This window comes from Oryzias latipes, chromosome 12 (genome assembly GCF_002234675.1).
Source record: "Oryzias latipes chromosome 12, ASM223467v1".
NCBI lineage: Eukaryota > Metazoa > Chordata > Actinopteri > Beloniformes > Adrianichthyidae > Oryzias > Oryzias latipes.
Genome location: NC_019870.2, coordinates 20,399,224 through 20,422,325, shown reverse-complemented (window position 1 = coordinate 20,422,325; position 23,102 = coordinate 20,399,224). Strand labels below are relative to the sequence as shown.

Sequence of the window (23,102 nt, the reverse complement as noted above, 5' to 3'; positions counted from 1 at the left end):
TGCATTAACCAGACAGGGAAAGATATAAAAATAATAATAAAAAGAATAAAATCAGGGGACCTTTTTCATTATTGCCTCAATTAACAAAAGATCATAAAGTTCAGGAAGCCCAATCAGGCTGGCTCCCCATCCTGCAGTGGTTCTCTGTCTGGACACCAGCTGGCCTCCTGGGAGCATAGTGATCTCGATCGCTCCACCTCCATTGGCCCTGCAACACACTGTCCAGGGTGTACCCGCCTTTGTCCAATAGTAGCCGGGACAGGCTCCAAAACTCCCGCCTGCCCCGAAAGTGATACAGCAGGTTAAGAAAAATGATGGAAGTTCAGGAGAACTATCTGATGGCTCCACTATATTGGATGTGTTTTCTATCCACTGTCACTGAAAATTTCCCGTGCCCAAAGTTGAGTCCTTGATTGGTTGATGCAATGCAGTGATCTAGTCAGAGTTCAGATTTTTTAACTCTGGCCCGCCACGGCACGCCGCCCAAAATCGCACTCAAATCATGCAGCTGCCAGACCTTAATGTCGTTTGTGAAGTTCAAGTCAGAGGAAACTCATTCAGAGCTGAGCCATCTGAACAATGTCTTTAAGTGTCTGCAGATTTGAGCTCAAATAGATGTTGAAAAAACCCTTGCCCCCCTACATAAACAAGAAGTAAAATAATAACCATCAACAAAACTTCAGAAAGCGTATTTCAGAAAGAAGAATATATCTATATTTTAGATGTAAAATTGGACTCCTTAACATAGAAGTCAATGGAGCTTCTACTGGTCTTTGGTGGAACTGCAGCTATCAGTACTTCCTGGATTGTGTAAATTTGGGGAATGAAAATTGAAGGCATGGTTTCTACTTTTCTTCTCACAAAACAAATCACCCTATTTTCCAGCATACAATGCTTCACAAAAGGTTGGGATTCAGGGAGCACAGAGTACACTGTCAGGTATATGTGAGGTAAAGACACTAAGGATATATAACACAGAGGGTTCAGTGCAAGGTGAGTGCATTTTAAATGCTTCAAGGACAAAAATAGCCTACTTTGCCAAAGACAACAGAAGGCAAATCAAACAGTCAGTAACAGTTCACCTGCAGTGAAAGGTTTTAAATTTGGGATCCAAAAAACAACTTTATCTGTAAAACACATTTCAGTGACCCTGGGTTAATGATGTCGAACTAGCAGATGACAGAAATTGCAGAATGAACTGAGAAGTCAGATGCACTTAAGATGGCTCTAAAAACCATTGGTAGAGAGCGTGTCAGTGGTTTAAAGGTTAAAAGACTATTGCCTAATTCTGAAGCTCTTTTGCAGAGGATATCATTTAAAACCCACAGACTATAACAAGTTGGGACAGCTGCAAGATAAACCACATCAAAGATAAATACTTAATACTTGGTATAGTTTAGGGACCAGGATTCATGCAGGGATCACCTTTAAAGGATTAAAAAAAATCTACATTCACAATTAAAACAACTCTTCCACTCATCTTTTTCTGTTTAAGCAATCACATGAAATGATGAAGATGGTTCAGACTGTGAAAACCATTTGGTCCCGACTGAGTCTGCTTATTCTGGTCCGGTCCGGTCTGGTCCTGAACCTTGTGTTAGGTCTGTATTCTGACTGCCATCAAGCAGCCTTTCCTTAATTGAACTAAAGCTTGTAAACAAAACCATGTGACTAAAAATCTCTTCAATCACTGGTCAGGAATTACAAGGGTGGGGTAAAGCAACCAGAGACAGAAATTAAGGAAGTCCTGCGCTTTGCAGTCCTTGTTGGATTCAAACGTTATATTTCGCTGATCAATTTTAAACGCCTGTATCAACATCAGATACAACACTTTTTACTTGCACCTTTGGTACTTTGGAGACAGTGCAGGGCGGTTACTGACAAGAAAACATCTAAGACGGTATGCTGATAAGTGTTAATGACATATAGATTTTCGAGAAAACAATGAGGCGCAATGTGTATGACGTTAAAAATTCTTTTAATGAACTTGTACTCATCCGATCACATTTTAACAAGTTGTTGTGTCTCATCGTAGTGGTGTTATGGGATTGTTTTTAAGAGAATTCTGTTAAAGAATTTATAAAGTAGCTATTATGATGACGTCACAGCAGCGCTGGGTGCGTAACGAGATACAGAAAAGCATGTAAGTTGTGTTTTTAGCAGTGTTAAAACAAAACGTTCTAACAAGTAAGAAGTAGGACCCTTTTTTCTCTTTGATAAAATGACAATCTTTGCTTTACATTTGTCCGCGGCTTCTTTCCTTCTTTATTTAAATCATGTGATGACTGGCTAACGCAAAGAGTCAGAGATAAGTCCGTCAATCAGTCAGACTTTATTAAATGCCTTCATGGTAACTCTAGAACTTGGTTGTAACATGTTACACATTAGCCACATTAGAAGTATTAGCCACCTTAGCACATTCACAATACCTGTAATTCCCAACCTTGTTTGCAACTCGAGAAAAACAGACCGAAGAAACGACACGCTGACTCGTTAGCTGTGTTAGCTTATTTTCAATAACACCAAACCTTGTTAGTAACACATAAAAGTAACATATTAACCCTCCTGTTATGTTCCGGGTCAAATTGACCCATTTTAAAGTTTGAACATCTAGAAAAAATAGTTAAAAGTATTTTTTTTGCATGAAACTTCTTCTGCTTGCCTTAAGTAGCGTAATTAACATATATTATGAAAATGGTTAATCTCACATATATGCAACCCCCCCCTGCATGTTTATATAACATATATGATGTTCGGGTCAATTTGACCCGGCAGTCAAAATGGAGGTACAAGGATGTCTTATTATAAGTAGTCTTGCTTTCTTTGCAGCTGTGAGACATATTTCAACCCAATCACACACATAGACACACACACACACACTAACACACACACACACACACACACACAAACACACAGGTGCATAGTTGTTATGACTGTTGACAGGAACCATCTATGTTCTCGTAGGAAAACTCAACCCACATTCAGTGGACACTCAACAGGGGAGAGGCAAAACATGTAAAAGATTCTCTGCATGGGAGTCCTTCCAACATTACACAGGCAGACCTTTACAAAATGAGCAGCAGAAGCAGAATGATGACAGTCCAGGAGGCTCTGGAAGTCATCACTGATCATGATCAAAAGAAGACTATCTTGAGCTAAATTCTGATTGTAATGATTCTGATTTTGAAACGGATGAAGGAATTGCTATTCCTGTTCCTCCAAGCAAGACATTCATGTCAAACAATGGTGAAATACATTGGTCTTCATCCTCAAATATGCGTCAGACAAACCTGTCTTCAGAAAACATTAAAAAGACAGTGCCAGGGCCCACCAGGATGGCAGTGACTCATGTGACTGTCAATTCAATTCAACTCAATCTAATTCAATTCAATTCCATTCCATTTTATTTGTACAGCCCAAATTCACAACAACTGTCATCTCAATGGGCTTCGTATTGGTAATTGAAAAAGTAAAACATAAAATAAAAAGGATCATGAATACATAGAATTCAATAGGAAAAAAACTAAATTGAACTAACTAAGAAAACTAAACTAAACTGTCATCCCTGCCCTTAGACCCCCCCTAAGGAAAAACTCCTAATAAAAAAAATGGATTCCGGAAAAAAATCAGAAACCTCAGGGGTGCCCACATGAAGGAGGGATCCTCCCCCAGGACGGACAGGCGATGTACCAGAACTCATAAAGAGGAATTAGTTTATCAAACTCTACAACTACATATTTAAAGTCCAGCAGATGAGCTTCATCCAGATGGAGTTGGGGGGACAGCCGGGGGCGCGAGACGAGCCGCAGACAGGATCCAGGTCAAGACAAGCGTGACCTGTGCGAAATGTGCTAAATTAATTTGCACAAAGCACAGTGTGATGACTTGTCACTCTTGTGCTGTGTAGATGTACAGACACACACACAAGTTCATATTGCGATTGCTTGTCTGTTGTATTGTGATTTTGTTTTTTTCTGGTTCATAGTGCATGTATGTAAAACAAAATTTCAAGATTATGTTTCAATGTTATGTAAAACTATTGTATTTTATACGTTAGTCTTTTAAAAGTAATACAGTAGTGGAAAATTCAAAAAAAGTTTGAACATGATTATTTTTAAGAAAAACTAGTGAATTATTAAATAATTGAATCACTTCCTGTTAGTGGTAAAGAAACACCATTTTAACTAAGTTTTTGAAAGAATAACTGGTAATGGAGTTAGTGATGATATATTCACACTGCTTGTTAGGATTTTCTTGGTTTCAGACATTTTTTAATTAATAAAACATGCACCGGGTCAAATTGACCCGGGAACATCATCTCTGTTCCTCACAAATGAAAATAACAGGAGGGTTAAAAAAAAACAAAAAAACTTGTTTGCATCAACATTGATCCATACATAAGGCACTTCAGATTGTAAGGCACTTTGTCGTTTTTTGAAGAAAATGAGTGTGCCTTGTAGTGTGGTAAATGTCAGAAAATATCTTCCTGTGACTTCATGCCACCCTAATATCTGAAAGGGTTTGGTTTTACAGCCAGTTATTAGCAAACTTTGTTTTACATTTTAACACACCTAAGCAGCACTTGCACACATAGTCTAGGTTTGCTGCATGCCAAAAAAACGTTATATCATGTGTATATAGAATAAGACATACAATGTAGGGGTAGTGATGCCTAATGCTGGAAGTTTGGTGCTAGACAGTGTCCAGTTTCTGTCTCACAGAGCCAGTGAGACCAAAACTCATCCCTCAGATAGTTCTGACATGAATGATGACATTTGAAGGCCTGGGCCAAGCTCCTTTTCACGTACAGGAATTCGGTGGCCTGCAACAGCTATCGTTTTCAAGCAAAGTCGACTGAATGTGCAGAAACCAAACTGCAGTAGCAGTTCATCTGCTATAAGACAAACGAAAAATGCGCTGACGAAAAATTGCACTGCAGGCAAGACAGAGGGAGGACAAAAGCAGGGAATGTTCTGCTTTGGGCTCAGAGCTACACAATCAATAAGTCCCAGGAAGTCTGTTCATCCACTATTCAGCTGAACATTCAGAAGATGTTGGTCAGTATTGAGATGTAAACAAGCTGATCAGCTGAAAGGAAGTGGGCCCTGGCTGAACTTTCTGTGTTCATCGGTCTGCTCCAAGACAGAAAATCAAATATTTGTCTTGTTTTCATTCTAATGTGATCCAAAACAAACTGTTTTAAACTAATTACTGCAATGCTAATTTCAAGAGAACGTCTGTAAAATTAACATTTTTGTTCAGTTCTTTCCTGCAGATTTTTCAAATAAAAAAAAAGTGTTGCAAAAGGTTTCCAAATTTGATAGATTTTTCATCTTATTTTCATTGTTGAGAATGCTGCAGAAGCAATATCATCATCAATATAGATCATATCAAATGTATTTTTAAATTGAATTCAGAATTCCGATTTTCTTTTAAATGTTTGTTGTTCACCTTTTGGCTTATCCCTTGAGGGGTCGCCACCAGCTTTTATTGATTCACACAGGTGGTTTGGCAGAGATTTTTTATGCCAGATGCCCTTCCTGACCTAACCGATATTTTATCCGGGTTGTGACCTGGAACAGGGGGACTCAGGCTTGGGCCCCCTTGTGGTTACATAGTAGAGCGAAGAGTCCTTTTTGCCCCCTGTGGGAAGCAAACCCTGTTGTCCTATGTGCCAGATCTACAGTCAGCCAACTGAGTCATCCAGCCGCATCAGCTTTTCTTCTTAATATCAAAGGTAAATTCATGAATGCAATAATGTGTCTATCAGCAGCATGAACAACAAAACCTCAAGTCATTTTATCTGCATCTGTAGCAGTGACTTCTGCACAACTGCAATCAGTCATCTTGCAAGTGACATCTGTATAAAGACTGCAACAAAAGGTCAAAGAGAAAAGAGATTGAGATTGAAGTGCAGGGTGACAAAAAACAGGAGTAGAAAGAGGGATCAATATATATAAATAAATAAAGAAAGAAAGATATGGAAAGAGAAACCTTCAGGCAAAAAAGGTGGTGGTTGGGAAAAGAGTGACCAAGACAAGGAGAGTGGGAGAGAAAGTACAGAACTGGCAGTTGGACGAGCAGAGGCATGACGTGAATCCAAATAACCCTCAGTTCTTTTTTTTTTTCTTAAAGTAAAGTAGAGACAATGCATTATGTTTTGACCCAGCATTGATTGGTCAGTGTACTCTGGCTATTATCAGACCAGAGGTAAGGCTTTCTAAGGTGTGAGATGGTGTGTTTTCCACTGTGCATTTGTGTATGTGAGGGCTCCAATTAAGTGCAAGCAGAATCTTGATCGATGTGCAGTCCTGCTCTTGACCAATAGAAGTCAGTCTTGTACTGTAAGAGTATTGACAGATGGTCCTTCTCTCTTGCTCCTTTTTTTATTCTTTCTTAGACGGTATGGATATGTTTGAATGTTAAAAATCAGACTTACATCTGAAATTCTGTGTGCTTTTGGACTGTTTCTTTTCATATATCCATGGGAACTTTATGCTTGTGGATCGATGAGGCTAGCTAGCATCCTCATTTAATGCTACAACCCATTAGGTATTTCAGTCCAGAATTATTTGTCTTCTTTTGTTGAAAAGGGGAAATACCAAAGAAATAAAAAGTCCAAGATGTGGTTCATGTGACAGTAATTAAAGAGAGTAAGTATTGCTTTTCCTTTACTTTGCACTAACCAGTGTCTGAATTTTTGGTTAAAGATCATCAAAACAGGCTGTTACTGGAATAAAAACAGGAAACCTGAGTTTCCATCTGTGAGACTGGCACAAATAGTAAAATATAGAAACTGCCAGGGAAGTTCATCAACTTTAAACAGTATTTTTTAAAATGATGCCTTTAACTATTTGTACTGATAACTACTAAAAATAATTTCATTTTCCAATATTTTTACACCAACATATCGCTCACTGCAAAAACATATTAAAGATCACAACAAAAATTAAAAAGAAAAACAAATGATAAAATACCAACATTAAATTTTAGTAATCAACACAAAATTTCAGAAACCAACACACCAAAAAATGTAAATGAAATAAATATGAAGAGATTCACAAAACAATTGTAATTTACAGAAATCAAAATGAAATGTTAAAAAATCTAACGCATTTACAAACCTCAAAAAGGTAGGTACTCTGAAAAACATTTTATAAGCATAAGTAATTTCCAGAATAAAAAAAAAAGATTATAAAAAGGAAACAAAAGAAGAAAGCAGAAAATTGGGTAAAGTTATTTGGCATGAAGTGATACTGGATATGCTCCACACTAATCATAAAACTTTTATTATATGCAGACAATGAAGACATTTCATTCTTCATTATGTGTTTCTGGAATTTTGCTTTGATTTCTAAAAACTTTTCTATTTGTTTTGCTTTTTTAATGGTCAGTTTTTTTTATTTTTATTTTTATTTTGCATTGAGTGATTTGTTGGAGGGATTTGCACTTCAAGGCCATTGTAGAAAACACTTTATTTCTACTTATTTATTACTGAAATATTTTTACGGGGCCAAATTGAAATTATTCCTTACAAACTCTGCCATCATCAACTATACTGCAAACTCTAATACAAAGAGATACAAAAACATTTCCAATACATTTGAAATTTTATTCAATTGACAAACAGCAGATCATAAAGATTTTTTAAACATATTTTGACACTATTTCAAAAAGTGCTTCCATAGCCATATTGCACAAGGAAAACATGCCAAAGCTAAAATAGTATTCCAGCTATGTTTGTTTTAAACAAAAGGTACTGCATTAGGTGTGTGTCAAACCTGCTGCAACAGGATTGGATACGTCAGAACAAAATACCATCAATATTTCTAAGAACTTCTCAATCATTAACATGAAAAAAATAAGCATATGCCTTTTGGCTTAATAATCTTTTATGCTAATTTAAGCTGCCCGTTCATGAAAACTGATGTGGAAAGTAATGTACCGGTACATTGAGATTGTGTGAAACATTCAAGTTTTATCAAAAAGAAGTGGCAGTATTTATGGGGGGGGGGATCACAGGTCATAGTTAAAAAGCTGTGTGATTGGACCCTTTCCCTATGACGCCATATGGGAATCCTTCTGTTGTCACACCCTTGCGAGCCGATGTCTTTTCCCAAGAGCATGACCCAGGTAGTATTTGCTCACCTGCCTCATGGTGCCATATGACACCTTTTGCAGCCATTACAGCTTCAACTCTTCTGGTAAGGGTGTCCACAAGGTTGAGGAGTGTGTTCACAGGAAGTTTTGACCATTCTTCCAAAGCGCATTGGTAAGACACACTGATGTTGGTGGAGAAGGCCTGGCTCTCAGTCTCCACTCTAATTCATCCCAAAAGTGTTCTGTCGGGTTCAGTTTAGGACTAGGTGCTGGCCAGTCAAGTTCATCCACACCAGACTCTGTCATCCATGTCTTTATGGACCTTGCTTTGGGCACTGGTGCACAGTCATGCTGGAAGAAGAAGGGGCCCTCTCCAAATTGTTCCCACAAAGTTGGGAGCATGGAATTGTCCAAAATGTTTGGTATCCTGAAGCATTCAGAGTTCCTTTCACTGGAACTAAGTGGGCAAGCCCAAGTCCCGAAAAACAACCCCACACCACAATTCCTTCTTCACCAAATTTCACACCCGACACAATGAATTCCAAAATTTACCATATTCCTGGCAACCTCCAAACCCAGACTCGTCCATCAAATTGCTAGATGGAAAAGTGTGATTCATCACTCCAGACAATGCATCTCCTCTGCTCTAGAGTCCTGTGGCGCCGTGCTTTAGACCACTGCATCCAATGCTTTGCATTGCACTTGTGTGGGTTGGATGCAGCTGCTCAGCCATGCAGACCCATTACATGAAGCTCTCTGCATACTGTCCTTGGGCTAATCTGAAGGTCACATGAAGTATGGAGCTCTATGGCAATTAATTGTGCAGAAAGTCAGCGACCTCTTTGCACTATTTGCTTCAGCATCCGTTGACCCCTCTTCATCAGTTTACGTGATCTACCACTTTGTGGCTGAGTTGCTGTTTCCAAACTCTTCCATATTGTCATGATAGAGCAAACAGTTGACTGTGGAATATTTAAGATCAAGGAAATTTCACAACTGGATTTGTTGCACAGGTGGCATCTTATGACAGATCCACGCTGGAATTCACTGAGCTCCTGAGAGCGGCCAAAGCTTTTACAAATGTTTTTAAAAACAGTCTGCATGCCTGAGTGTTTGATTTTATACACCTGTGGTCAGGCCACGTGATTAGGACACCTGATTCTGATCATTTGGATGGGTGAGGAAATGCAGTGTATAGTGTAGCTGCTGATGTCTTTTAGAGCTGAAATCGAACATTTATATTTTGATTCTGATGTTTTCATGGAGCATTAATTAAATTGAGATACCATTTAGTTTTTGACTTAAAAGGGAAAGTAAATTACACAAAAGCTTAACCCATAGTAGTCTTTAAACTCTCCGGTAAGTTTGCCAATCATATCGCCTGTTTAAAATGAGTAAAATGACACAGAACCCCTCATTAGCATAGTTATTTTAATTTTTGAAATTGAACGTGAACGTTTTAAAGAGGTTTATTGCATTTAGAATTTTTGGTTTAAAACAAATACAGTTTGAGGTTGCAATACCAATGGGAATAAATACCTAAAACTTTGTATATCGTTTAATGGAGCTTCAACTGTTTTTTTTAGACTTTATCCTTTTTTTTAAAACCTTTTTTAGCTTTGTTTTTGGATTTATAGGTTTTTATTTTGTCTTTATACATCTGATGTTTGTTGTTAAAAAAAAACTTTTTAAAGAATTTTTTTTTAAATGATTTTTGCTGTAAAACATTTACATTGAGATGAGTTTTTTGGACAGTTTTATGTTTATTGTAGAATTATTGATATACTAAAATAAATCTATACAAAACAAGGAAATGGAAGTTTCACTAGAAAGATCGATATCAAGTTTTGTCATAAAAACAGTCTTAAATATAAATTATTAGAGCAAAGTGTAAAATATTGAAAATAAATAAATAAATAAAATAATAAAAAGCCCAGAAAAGGCGCGGGGTTTGTAAAGGTAAATTAGTGTTGTTTTCTCCTTTGCAGGGTTTTTCCTTGTGGGTTATGTGAAAATATTTTGACATTGGGGGGGAATCCACTTTGATTTCCTCAGACGTGGCAAAAAAACAACAGCAAAAAACATATATTCCAAGGTGCAGAACTAATTTTTTAAAGGTGCGGATTTGCTACAGTGGGTTTTCAGTAAGTAGATGATGGAGTTCAGCGAGAATACCAACCCGGGTTCCCCACTGACATCCAATGACTTGTTTCAACTTATGAGTATTTTGGACCAAAGAACTACAGTTCATGCTTTGATCACATTGCATATTTAGCCTGCAAGCTTTTACCAGACCAAACTGTGATTTATTGCTTTTTTTTTAAACTGTCTTGGGCTACTTTGAATTCAGTTCATTAATCCTGAGCTATATAGTGACTTAATCTTCTTTGCTGTGTCTCTGTAAAGGAACAGTCTGACATTTTTGTCTGCAGATGCTCCTTGATGGTTCTCAGATAATGGAACAGGCTGCCAAATGCAGTCAGAGCAGTGCAAGAATGAAAGTACAATGAAATAATACATTGGTCTTCATAAAAAAAAAAAAAAGTTTAAATCTAATTGCATGTGTCTGCAGTATCATCCTTCTTTTGGCTGTGCTGTGGCAGAGAGCCTCAGCTAGTTGCAATAATTTACAACAACCTGTTTACAAGTGTACTGGAGTCATGATTAACACACTGTGTTATCACCAAGAGCATGATAGAAGTAGGTTTAAGGGTTGTCATCTGAACTTGGTTTTTAAAGTTAAAGACGTTTCACCTCTCTTCCAAAAGGCTTTGTCAATTCTGAAATGGCTGGTAAAAGAGCTGGTTTATATGTGCTCATGGGGGAGGAGTAAAACCTGAAACTGGATAGCATTGTCTACTTAGACTCCATGGTTTCGGGTTGTTAGGAGTCCTTTGTCCTCAGCTGGAGTTGAGGCGACAGTAGTTACCCTCCCCAACTGGTCATCTCTTTCAGCTGTTATTGACCTAGGTGAAACTGGTACGGTTTGTGTGGGTTTCAGAACACTGCTGTAGATGGATGGAAGAATAAACCTGTCACCACCATTCTTATTGAGAGAATGTTTATCTTTCTTGACAAAGATGGCTTATTTCACTCCTCGCTCAAACCATCCTTTCTCTCTGGCTAAAATTCGGACCTCACTATTCTCGAACGAGTGGTTTGTGGCCTTCAGCTGGATGTGTACTGGAGATTCAGGTTCACTAGAATTGGCTCTGGTAAATTGGTAAAGCCACTTGTGTAGAGGTTGTTTGGTTTCTCCTATGTACTGTTCATTACAGTTCTCTTTGCAGTAGATAGAGCACACAACGTTGTTCTGTTTATAGCTGGGAAGTTTGTCCTTAGGATGAACCAGTTTTTGTCTGAAAGTATTAACAGGTTTGAAATGAACTGGAATGTTATGTTGTCTGAAAATCCTTTTAAGTTTTTCAGACAGGCCTGAGATATGAGGAATGGAAATACTGTTCCCTTTAGGCTCATGTTCCTTCTTGTCTTGTTTTCTTGTATGTTGGGATTTGGTTTGGATATCCACAGGTTCGGAGGGCTTGACGGATATGTTATTCTTCTTTCGTCTTTCCGTCAGAGCTTGAGGGCACCTCTTGGGCGTCTTCAACTTTAAAAACCAAGTCCAGATGACAACCTTTAAACCTACTACTATGATGGAATCTACCTGGATGAATGAGAGTCTTCATAGACATACCAAAGAGCATGATTGCTGTACACAGAAACGTAGACACCCCAACTTCTCCCTCTTGAGACATTTACTGTCATTAATCCCTATTTTGTTATAGTGTGATCCAAGTCAGAGCACAGACTGTCCAGCCCAGGAGGAGATGTTTTATAATTAAAGGTTATTCCAGGTATTGAGAGATCTTATGTGCCAAACAACCAACTTCTTATAAGCCACATGCTGAAGGGGTGCTAACTAATTGTTTCCCACAGACTCTGTCCTTCTTGGCCAACATTTTTAATCAATTAAAAGGAAAAAATATGTTTTCTAATGTTCCTCTTTTAATGTCTGCAAAGGCATGTTGCACAGAAAGACTGTACAGTTTCAAGAAAAACCTGGTATGTTTTTTTTAAAGGGGCAACTTGGTTTTTGCCTGAGGCAGTGTCTGCCCGCTCAGCCCGCAAAGTTGATTTGTCTTAAAACCACAGGATCTCAAGAGTCGGAAAAGCATCAAACGGAAAAGCTAATAAAAACCAACATTTTTGTTTTCTCATTGTAAACAAAATTGGTAATCAAGCCTAATTTCAGACATTAGTGACTTTAAACATTTTCTGAGTGGAGACCATCCCTCCACTTGAAAAATATATTTTTTGTTCTAAAACAAATATAAAGGCCAGTCTGTGTGCATTTCTCGTATTTCAACAATGTTGTTGTGTTATAACTAACTTGACAATAGTCATGCTTTAGTCACATGCACCCACACGGGAGACTGGCCCATATGAGTGCAGCTGGTTTTTGGGTTGTCTGGGCCAGCACAGTAGATGGTCGTAGACAGGAGCAGCTTTATCTTAATGGGAGCTCAGGTGTGTCTTAAAGTTCCCTTGTGGCTCGTACGGCCACCTTAAGGAATGTCATGAAAATGAAGCTTACCATTGTTATAAGTGTGGGGTAAGCATATTGTGAAGTACTTGTATGGATAATGGAGGGGTTGAAAATTAAAGAAAAATCTGTTGGACATGCTATATTGTTTAAAGCTATGTTCAAGCCACAACCTCCAAATGAAAAGTCTATGTAAATGCGAGCATATACACGTTTTGGGCTTCCGTGTTAAAAACCCTCATTTTCACGCCAGTTTTTAAGTCTGTTGAAGGGCTCTACCAATAAAATGCATGGACAGTGAATATGCGTTGAAAATTAAATCATGTTGTACTTTGACCAATCAGGGACACGAATTTGGTAGTGACATCTGGGTGGTGTCTTTTTTAACTGATGGAAGTGCAAGTCTTTTGAAAATTGATCATGAAGGAGAAATTAATAATTGTACTTTTTCATATATCAGGATAGAGCTGTGAAAGGAAAAGCCTGGAGACATATTTGCAAGATTTTAACCGCTTTGACATTTTGTACTGAGTCTCTTCCAACTGTTGGTACATGTGGAGGTATAGATACTAATAATAATAATGGATTTGATTTTTCTGTACTCAATGAGTATCCATTATTCATTCACTCCTCATTCATATTTGGTGATGGTAAGGTACTGATGTAGCCGCCCTGGGCCAGACTGACAGGGGTGTGGCTGCCAATATGTGCCTACGGCCCTTTTAGGCCATCATTGGGACATTCTTTTGCATTCACACACCAGTGTAGCCACACTGGAGGCAGGGAGGATGAAGTGTCTTGCCCAAGGACACAACAACAGTTTACTGGGGGGAGTGGGGATCGAACCGCTGACCATTCGATAGTATCAGGTAGAGACAGTCTAGCTTGAATACCATTTGCTAAAAGCATGCCACACATGGCCAGTGTGAACATAGCATCAGTTTTCACTATGACCCGTTGCCCGCAGCATGCCCATATTGGTAAATGGTGTATATTTATATGGCGCTTTTCTTTTTTTTCTTTTTTTTTCAACTTGTCCTGTCCAACAGCTGGGCAGACAGATGAGAGCTGAGGGCCTCTTGTGTTGGACATATTTTACTTTAACAAGAGGCGCTTTTCTACCTACAAGGACAAAGCGCTTTACAGTCACAGACCCATTCACCCAGTCACAAACATTCACACACTGGTGGCCGCTCCCTTGCCAAACACAGGCATATTAAAAATGTGCAAGAAAATGTTACTATACTGTACAGACCCACTAAGTGGTCTAGGTAATACGATTTTGTGACGGCCACCTGCATGTTTGCCCATTTGTCGAGCAGTTGTGACCAAAGCATTACTTCTTTTGATGTTAATACATCTTCTCAGTATTACATTATATTTATCTTTTATGTTTTAACCCTAATAAATATTCAAATCAACTGTATTTTAGATCTTTAAATACATGTCTCCCTGGTTTGATTTTAATGTCTTCTTTTCCTTCTTCTGTTGAACCACACACAGATAACTTTCTTAACAGTTTTCTATATCATCAATTACAAATGAAGGCTGAAACTGTTGGAAGCTTTCAGAAAGAGCATGCTAAACATTTTTGTCGACAAGTTGAACTTAAGAGGAAGATTATATCTTTTTTTGAGCTCCATCACCTAGATGTCAAACCTTCTTCCCAGCCAGCAAGGCCAAGTGGGCCCCTTTTGTTTGAAAAGTGGTCAGAAATGTGGGCCCTGAATGGGTTTGTGCGCAGTTTCTGTGATGACCACCTGTGTTTGCCCTAGAGGTAAGATCGGGCCTAAAAATCCAGCCCGATCCGACATAGGCCCACGGGCATTAAAGCCGAACCAGGCCAGAACCCGACCAATTAACTTGATTTGCAGGCCCGAGCCTGAAGCAAATCCGAAATTTCAATTTATCCCATAGCATTTTTTGGCAGAAAAAAAACGCAAGATTTAAGGTTAAAATAATCTACATATTTTTATGATCATGATAAATGCATTTGCACAATGAAATAACGCTGGAACACAGAATAAGAGGCCAGACAAAGAAAGTGAAAGAGAGAACTTGATGCGCACTCGCTTAATTACACGGAGAAATACTGCAGCTGCGGCGTTGCGTGTTTGCCTTTTCAGTTCCCCTGTCTTAAGTTTATCCTTGACTTCTTGCTGCTCCATATCGGGGATTTATTACATTCACAACACGTGCGCAGAGCTGCGGGTGGCCGGCACCCCCCTCTTTCTGCCAGTGTATGTCAATCAACGGTGGGCTGGTGACTGGTAGGATAGAGGGGGCGGAGTCTACCTGTGTGTGTGTGTGTGTGTGTGTGCGTGTGGGTGTGTGTGTGTGCACGTTCGGTGAACGTTCTCCCTCGGAGTAAGAAGAAGCTGGCTCTGCCTTTCGGTTCGTGCGGTGACCGTTCTGACATACAGGATTAATAAAGAGCTGTTTGACAATCGCCCGCCTAAGGTTCTTCTTTGCAGCCATTACAATATATTTATTAAAAATTTCAGCGAGAGAGAAGCCCGGCCCGACCCGAATGTAGTAAATTGTCATTTGGTGCCCAAATTACAATTTTCTTAGCAAAAATTGCAGAAATTCTTTTCATGGATGAATAATGTTGGAGTAAGTTGGAGCTTGAACTGGAGCTCATTTGATACATGGCACTGGCACAAACCTAAGAATCCTATACAAACCTTTCATGGATCACCATCCCAAAGTTCTCTCACATTTCACATGTTTTCTGACTGGGGAAAATTCGAGGTAGGTATGAAATGGAAATCAAATGGGATCCAGACACCTACAATAAATCTGCAAGCATTTTGAAAAAATTGAATTTTCTCTGTGTTTTTAAAATGTTGAAGTGACACAACAAGACTTTAGAGTTTGTGCAAAGACCTTTAGAGCCCCTTGTGAATTGTCTTAAGTCATTTTGGAAAACCATTCTGTGACCACTGTTTGCAATTTGTCACTAGCTGTCACAGCCCAGTGAGAAACTTACAAGAAAGTGGGTTGTTTTAATGCTCCACTTCCTTAAAGTCCCAGAGAGACTGTAAACATTTAACCTAAATCTGCAAGTAAACAGCTGCCGGAAATCACTGCAGCTTTCATTCTGTCCTGCAGTTGGAGCTGGAGGGAAGTGTGGTCAGTACAGTAGCACATCAGAGGACTGTACTTTCACAGCGGAACTCATACTTTACACCTCAGTCTTTTAAAAGTTGACCACGCTCTGAAGAAGGCTGAGATCTTTAGAGTTTGCAGAAAAACTTTTCACCTGAGATTTATGTTACCAGAATAAGATGTAAAGCTGACAGAAATTATATTTCTTCAGCAAGGGGCTTCTTCCCTTTGAACATGGCTATATCAGTGATTTAATTCATTATTTAGTTAGTTCGTAAAGGGGTTGACCTGTGCGGGCGCTGTGAGTTTTTTGGTTGTCTGAGCCTTTGGAGGTTAGTAGACAGTCATAAAAATGTAACATACGATTGTCATGCGTGTGGTGAGTGTATTGTGAAGTATTTGTAAGTATTATGTAAGTTACACATACTCATTATGGGGATGGTGTTGTACGGTGTCCTAATGCCACACTCTAATCAGTAGTGAGATGTGCGTAATGGTTCCTTACTGACCGCACAGAAATGTTGTACGCACGGAGGTGCAGGTGATATGTAAGTGCCCATAGGACATCCATACACTAATTACCTAATTTCCAAATTTCTAACAGCCTGGCTGCATGCATGGAGCATGCACCTACTGCTTGACCAGCACAAACAGGCCCCTTGCGCAGTGTGCAAGTTTTGGGAAGGTTGAAAGAATGAAAAATCTGTACGACGTGCCTGCATTCAACATATCTGCTCATACCCTTCCGTGGTGTTTAAGTGTTCCTTTTGCCCACAGTATGGCCATAGAAAAAATATATGAATTAATATTTTCGCTCTATAATGATTTTGGCACATTTGTACCCCACACACAAAGGTTTTCCCATTTTCTGCCCATCTCTACCCTTAAGGGCAGTTGTGACAAAGGCTTAATTCATTTCCAGTTTTTGACATACTGTTGCAATAATGTAGATTTTAATTTGATGAGTTTACAGCAAAACAGCAGGATTAAATTTACTTACCAGTTGGAGTGTCGACCTCAGTCGTGGGGGTGATTGGCAGAGGATCGTCAATCCAGGGTGTAGCGTGGAAAGGAACACTCCAGTCACTCCATGTCCCAATCTCTGTGTCCTTAGCAGCGACCTTTTAACCCAACAGGTTAAATTGACTTATTTGGAAATAATCATTAAACATAGAAGATGAAAAATACTTAAAACCCTACCTGGATGACATACTCCTTCCCAGCTAATGCATCTGTAATAATGTGAGAAGTGCTGTCTGAAAGCTCCACCTGCTACCAGGGAAAAACGACAGAAAACAGAACAAGCCATTCATCTTCAATGAATGTAATTTGTACCTATGTACATTTTTTTATTTATGGGAAAAAGAAAAACACCTTTTGGTAGCCATAGGAGTATTTTTAAGATGTTTCTTTGACTTTGGAGAAAAGAAATGTTCTACAACCACAAACTATAAAAAGTACACACCCACATGCACACACGCGCACACACACACACACGCACACACACACAACACATATGTATATATATGCAGACCAAAAGTTTGGACACACCTTATAATTCAAATGAATGGGAAGGTGTGTCCAAACTTTTAGTCTGTACTGTATGTATATATAAAAAATACTGTTTGACCCTTCTTGTGCTTAGAATGCAGTAGTAGTGCCCTTTTCTTCAACATAATTAAAATTTCAATTTTCTGGATTGAGTTTGCTCCGCCATCGTGTTTTCCAATCATTTAATTGTACTAAAAAATGTAAAAATTCCACTTGCAAATTAAGTCATCAGCTTGTGTCACATTTCGCAGTGATAGGGGCGATTCCCTTCTGATCCAACCCAAGAAATTACATGTTTCTATGAAGTAATTAAGGAAGTAAGTAAGTTAAAAAAAGTTTATTTTGAAAGCAACTTTCTTAGATAACAATAACAAAGTGCTTCACAATAGTAAAATAAAATCATCATCCACATATCACAGACATGCAAAGTAAAAGACGGTAAGATAAAAAAAAATTAAAATACAATAAGAATCTCATAAATAATAAATAAAAGTTCTTCTGAGTAAAAATGTCTTGACCTGACTCTTAAAAGGACTATATAATGCTTTTCTTAAGGTGAGTAAGTAAATATTATTTCTATAGCACCTTTCACAGACAGAAGTCACAAGGTGACTCACTGCTTAAAAAAAATGTATAAATATATGAACAAAAAAGACAAAAAGCATATACCACGTAAAACAATTACCCCAAGCCCAATAAAAATGGCTTTAGTTAAAATGCTTTGCAAAAATAAAAAGTTTTCAGTTGACTTTAAAAGGATTTATAGTGGCCAGGGAACGGAATGACAACAGGAGCTCATTCCAGAGTTTAGAAGCAACAGCCTGGAAGGATCTGTCTCTTCTGGTCCCTAAATGTGTGTGAGGGACCATCAACAAGTTGATCCACAGACCTTAGTGCATGAGATGGTCTATACAGGGCGATCAAATCACAAACATGTAGAGGAGCTTGACAATGGAGGGCCCTAAAAGTCAACACTAAGACTTTTTATTGAAAGCTGTAAGCAACCGGGAGCCAATGAAGAGCATTGAGGATAGGGAGATGTGATCTCTTCTCTTAGTGTCAGAGTAGTCTAGCCGTGTAGACACAAAGGCATGAATGAGAAGTTCAAGATCTTCATACAGTATGAAACCATCCTTAGCTTAGAAATGTTTCTCAACGGGATGAAACAGTTCTTGATCAGCTGCTTGGAGTGCTGCTCCAGTGACAAATCTTTGTCAAAAATGACCCCCAAGTTTCTAAGGCTGGGTTTGACAGCCTGGCCAAGAGAACCCAAGTGCTGCTTAATCCCTGGTATAGGATCATCAGGGGCAATAACTAGCGTTTCTGTTTTCTCTGAGTTTAGCTGCAGAGAGTTTTCGCAGAGCCATTGTTTTATCTGCATCAGGCAGTTCATCAGAGAGCCCAGCTTGTGTGTCTCAGAGGGCTTCAAAGAGCAGTATAACTGGATATCATCAGCAAAGAAGTGGTAGGAGACATCACTGAACTCCTGAATGATCTTTCCAAGGGGGATCATGTACAATAGAAATAGAACAGAGCCCAGAAAAGAACCCTGAGGAACCCCACACAGTAAGTCTGCTGAATGAGACATTATGTGTTTGGCCATGACACTGAAATTCCGACCAGATAAGTAAGAGGAAAACCAGTGGAGAACTGACTCTAACAAACCAATCAGGTCCTTCAATCTTTCCAATAAGATCTAATGGTCAACCGTGGCAAAGGCTGATGAAAGATTGAGTAAAACTAGGACAGTGTATTTGTTAGAATCAGAAGACATAAAAATTTCATAGATGCTCCTTTTATCCAAGAACTCTGATAATTGTTCAGAGACCAACTTCTCCATAACTTTTGAAAGAAAAAGAAGCTTTGAGATGGGTCTATAATTCTGGAAGACGGATGGGTCCAAATTAGACTTTTTCAGCAAAGACTCCACTATGGCATGTTTAATTGAGTATGGAAACACACCACTGGAAAGCGAAAGGTAAATCATTTCAGTTAGTAAGGCTTTCAGAGTAAACCATATCTCATAAAAAAACGATTCCAATCATTTGATTGTACTAAAAAATGTAAAAATTCCACTTGCAAATGAAGTCATCAGCTTGTGTCACATTGTGTCACATTGGACGATTCGATCTCTGAGGCCACAGCTTTTGATCCCTTTGGGTACCGCCCATTTCATGATGTCAACATGGAGCCGGCCTTGGCAGCGTATCTGTTTCACCCAAGAAAACAAACAACATCCTAACTTTTGCAAAGATGATTGTGCATGTTGTCCATATAAAAGAAAAGTGTTTTTGTCAATCCCTGCTAGCTCTGCAGAGAAAGTGGGTGTTTGTGTTAGCCTGGGACAGATACTTCCTGGAAGGGGCTGTTTCTCACTTTCAGTCGTATGAATTTGAGAATTCACTGTTTCGTGGATTGGGATTGGCAAGTGCTCAGAGAGCAGGTTTTTGAAGGAATACTCAGAGATGCGTGAATGGATCATAATATTAAAAGTAACTTGAGGTTTAAGTTGATTTATTCTGGAACAATATTTCTGTGTGTATTTGTTCATATTTATGTTTTAAAAAGCTATGTTTTAAAAGTTTTGTGAAAAAAAAGTTTTTACTGTTTGGCCCTCAAGCTAAAGGTGTTTTTTTTATTTTGGCCTCCTGTGCGATTGAGTTTGACACCCCTGGTTTAGACTGTCCTTCCAAAGATAGAGATTTGTTAAACAACACCCCAAGGTTTCTGACACTTGAGCTCAGAGAACCAAGGTACTGTTTGTCGGAAGGGATTTTGTTTTCTGGGGCTGTGTCTGTCTTCTGAGGATTTAAGTGCAGATGGTTATTAAATAACCATGACTTAAGGATTGTTAACCAATCCAATAAATTGGTCAAAATAATATTAAGATGTAAATTTTAAGTTGTAAGATATTCCATTTTGGGAAAGAACAATAAAGATGAATGTCGTCTGCATGCAAATAATAGGAAATGTGGCTACATTTAGTAATAAGTAAAAAGGGCCTAAAGCTTTCAACACTTTATGCTGGGAATCAACTCACTGGGATCCTGGTGAGCTGGGATAATTAAGATACTGATCACTGTCCATACAGTTTCTGCAGTTCCAGTTTTCCCACTGTTAACAAACGGACTGAAACTTTGGCTACGTTCACACTGCAGGGCTCAATGCTCAATTCTGATTTTTTTTTAAAAATCTGATTTTTTTGCAAGGCTGTTCACATTTTCAATTAAATGCGAACTTTTGTGATCTCCTGTGTGACCGTGAAATGACCCAGAAGTGACCCACATGCGCAGAAGAGTACTCAACGTCACTCAATGTTTGTGGAAGTAGCTAACATTAACAATGGACGTCAACAACAGTGTTGTCAACAGCGGAGCTCTTTTTGCATTATTACATTTATTTTCACAAAGGAGCCAGCACAATTACAATCTTCTCATTTTAATAAGGCATTGGAGCCGGGATCGTCTGTACCCACTGTTGTGGAATGGGGATGTGAATGTGCTGGGGCCGCGCATGTGTGTGTGTGTGTGTGTGTGTGTAAGAGAGAGGAGAGAGCGCGTGGAGTGCAGCAGGGAATGAGAGGGTCAGTGGGAGGAAGGAGGAAGGAGAACGATAATAAAAGAAGGCTCCCCCCAACAGAACTGCTATTGACTCTTTGTTAACCCGCTCTGGAGAATCTGAGAGTCAGAACGGGGAAGTGAACCCCGAAGGAGGATCCGCCTTTGGTCCCCCGCGCTTCTGACCACGGTCGGAAAGGTAATTAAAAAAAAGGAATTGCGCGAAAGGTTTAACACCACGCACGGTCATTATGCTAGAATTTTTTTTCAAAAACTGCCCGGTTGCGATAAGAGCCCTTGAGTTTGGCCTGAATAGAGCTGTCACCCCAAGTATTAATCCAATCGGTGACCTTGCTGTCCTTCCACTGACTGGTCTCAGCAGCATCATCCGCCATGGTTGATGTTTATGTTCTTGGTCCCGCCAAATTCAACCCAGAATTATGACGTTTGTAGCGTATCAATGACGAACGGGTCGGATACATGTGGCCTGGCCGGTCAGACGGAGGTCGCATTTCAAAAGATCGGATACGTATCGGATTCAGGACCACATACCCAAGTGGCCTGGGTCGCATTTAAAAAGATCGGATCTGTGTCGTTCAAACTGTCATGAAAAGATCAGATAGAGATCGCATAGGAGCAAAAAAATTGGAATTGGGTTGTTTCAGCCTGCAGTGTGAACATAGCCTTTGATGCAACAGCTCTCCCTTCTAAAAAATTCCTCCAGAGAAGCAAGGAAACTTTAATGGCATAATTGATGATTAGACCAGAGACCCCTGGCATGAATGCCACATCAGTTACTGACAATGTATAAATGCATACTGAGTGAAACAGTGAACGAAAAAGCTTGAGTTACAGGGCAGTGCACAGGAGACTGATTTGCTGCTTTCCTGTAATTTATCGTTAGTGCTGTGTTTACTTGCTTTTGGCTTGTGCCTTAAGTGAGCGACCTTGGGAGCATTTCGGTAAGACAACTCAGGCAGGCTTTACTTAGGCCACTCCCCTAGGGCGGGTCAGTTAATCAACTCACTTGTGCAGCATCCTATTTAAGTCCAGGTGTGTAAGTTGTTCATCCTTCTTTACTGCAGCACTGCATTCTTTGCCGGTTCGCCGTGCTCGCTTTTCTTCTTCTCCTTCCGCGTCATGATGTTCTCCCCACGTTCTTTCGTGTGTGGGTCCCCCTTCTCACGGGGGCCGTCCGTCTCCCCGCGTCTGCCCCTCTTTTCGGCTAACAGCTGTCCCGGCTCCCGGCGCATCTTCGGAGCCGCGGTCCTCGCGTATTCCAGCGCGTGTCTGAGGAGAAGCGTCCTGGAACATTTCGGTTGTCAGTGGCGATCGATCGGGAGATGTATCGGTCTTATCGAGTGTCGTGATCGCGGGATGGTTGGTGAGCGGCGTTGCTACTATCTCTCACGCTTCTGTGCAGTGTTTTCTACCGGGTTCTCTTCCTGCCCGGCGGTCATGGGTGACGTCACCCCCCTAAGGACCCTGGGACTTGTAGTTCTTGTTAAAGGCACGGTGCGTTTCTTCGGAACCTGGTCCGGTTTCTGCTTTGTGGGCCGTCATTCAGTGCTGACTTTGTCGTGGTGGCTTTGTTTTGCTTCTTTTCTGTTGAAGCTGTGTGCATTTGCTGGTTTCACCTGCATTTGGATTGGTCAGTGTATGGTCTCCTCTCTTCTGTGTAAGCGTAGGAAATGTGAGGAGCGTTCCCCTGGCCTTCAGGGAAATAAATTCCTTCCCGTTGTGTATGTGTCTGTTGTACGTGGCCCTGTTTTTCTCTGACTCACTGATGTTTTGTTGTTTCTCTGGTTTTGGGGATTTGGGTTGATTTGTGGGGGGGTTTGTGATGGGCTCTTCCCTGAGCCCTATTTTTTCCGTTTTGATTCGGTCCTAAGGTGGCCACTTGGGCATTTTCAGGTGTGACGTGGTTGTGTCGTCTGTCTTCCTCGGTTCCTCCATTTTATTTATTCATGTATTGTTATTTGTTTTTTGCATCAGCGGCTTTTCCCTTGTGATCCTTCTGGTTTTTGTTTTGCGCTCAGCTGGCTTTGCCATCCCTGTAATCTTATCCACCGGACGCTGTACATGGCTGGGGGAGGCTGATTCTGCTGATGCTCCTGCTGTTCTGCCTCTCCATTCCTCCCGGCGGCGTCTTCTGGCTTAAATGGGGTTTGACGTGTTATGTGTCGGTGTTCCTTCGGCTGTCGTCTCTGTCATGTTTAACTTCAATTGTCAGAAAC

The 23,102-nt window shown here is 39.8% G+C and overlaps 1 protein-coding gene across 3 annotated transcripts in view; it reads right to left on the bottom strand.

Moving 5' to 3' along the window:
• The window catches only part of cntfr (ciliary neurotrophic factor receptor), a 308,603-nt gene that overhangs the window by 16,013 nt on the left and 269,488 nt on the right, over nucleotides 1-23,102 (bottom strand). For 2 of the 3 annotated variants that reach the window (XM_023961133.1, XM_023961134.1), the window contains 2 exons: nucleotides 16,958-17,029; nucleotides 16,758-16,878 (listed from right to left, as the gene is read on the bottom strand). In XM_023961133.1, the coding sequence (XP_023816901.1) occupies nucleotides 16,758-16,878; nucleotides 16,958-17,029 (193 nt within the window). The remainder of the gene's footprint in view (nucleotides 1-16,757; nucleotides 16,879-16,957; nucleotides 17,030-23,102) is intronic. The other variant, XM_023961135.1, reaches the window with a different exon arrangement.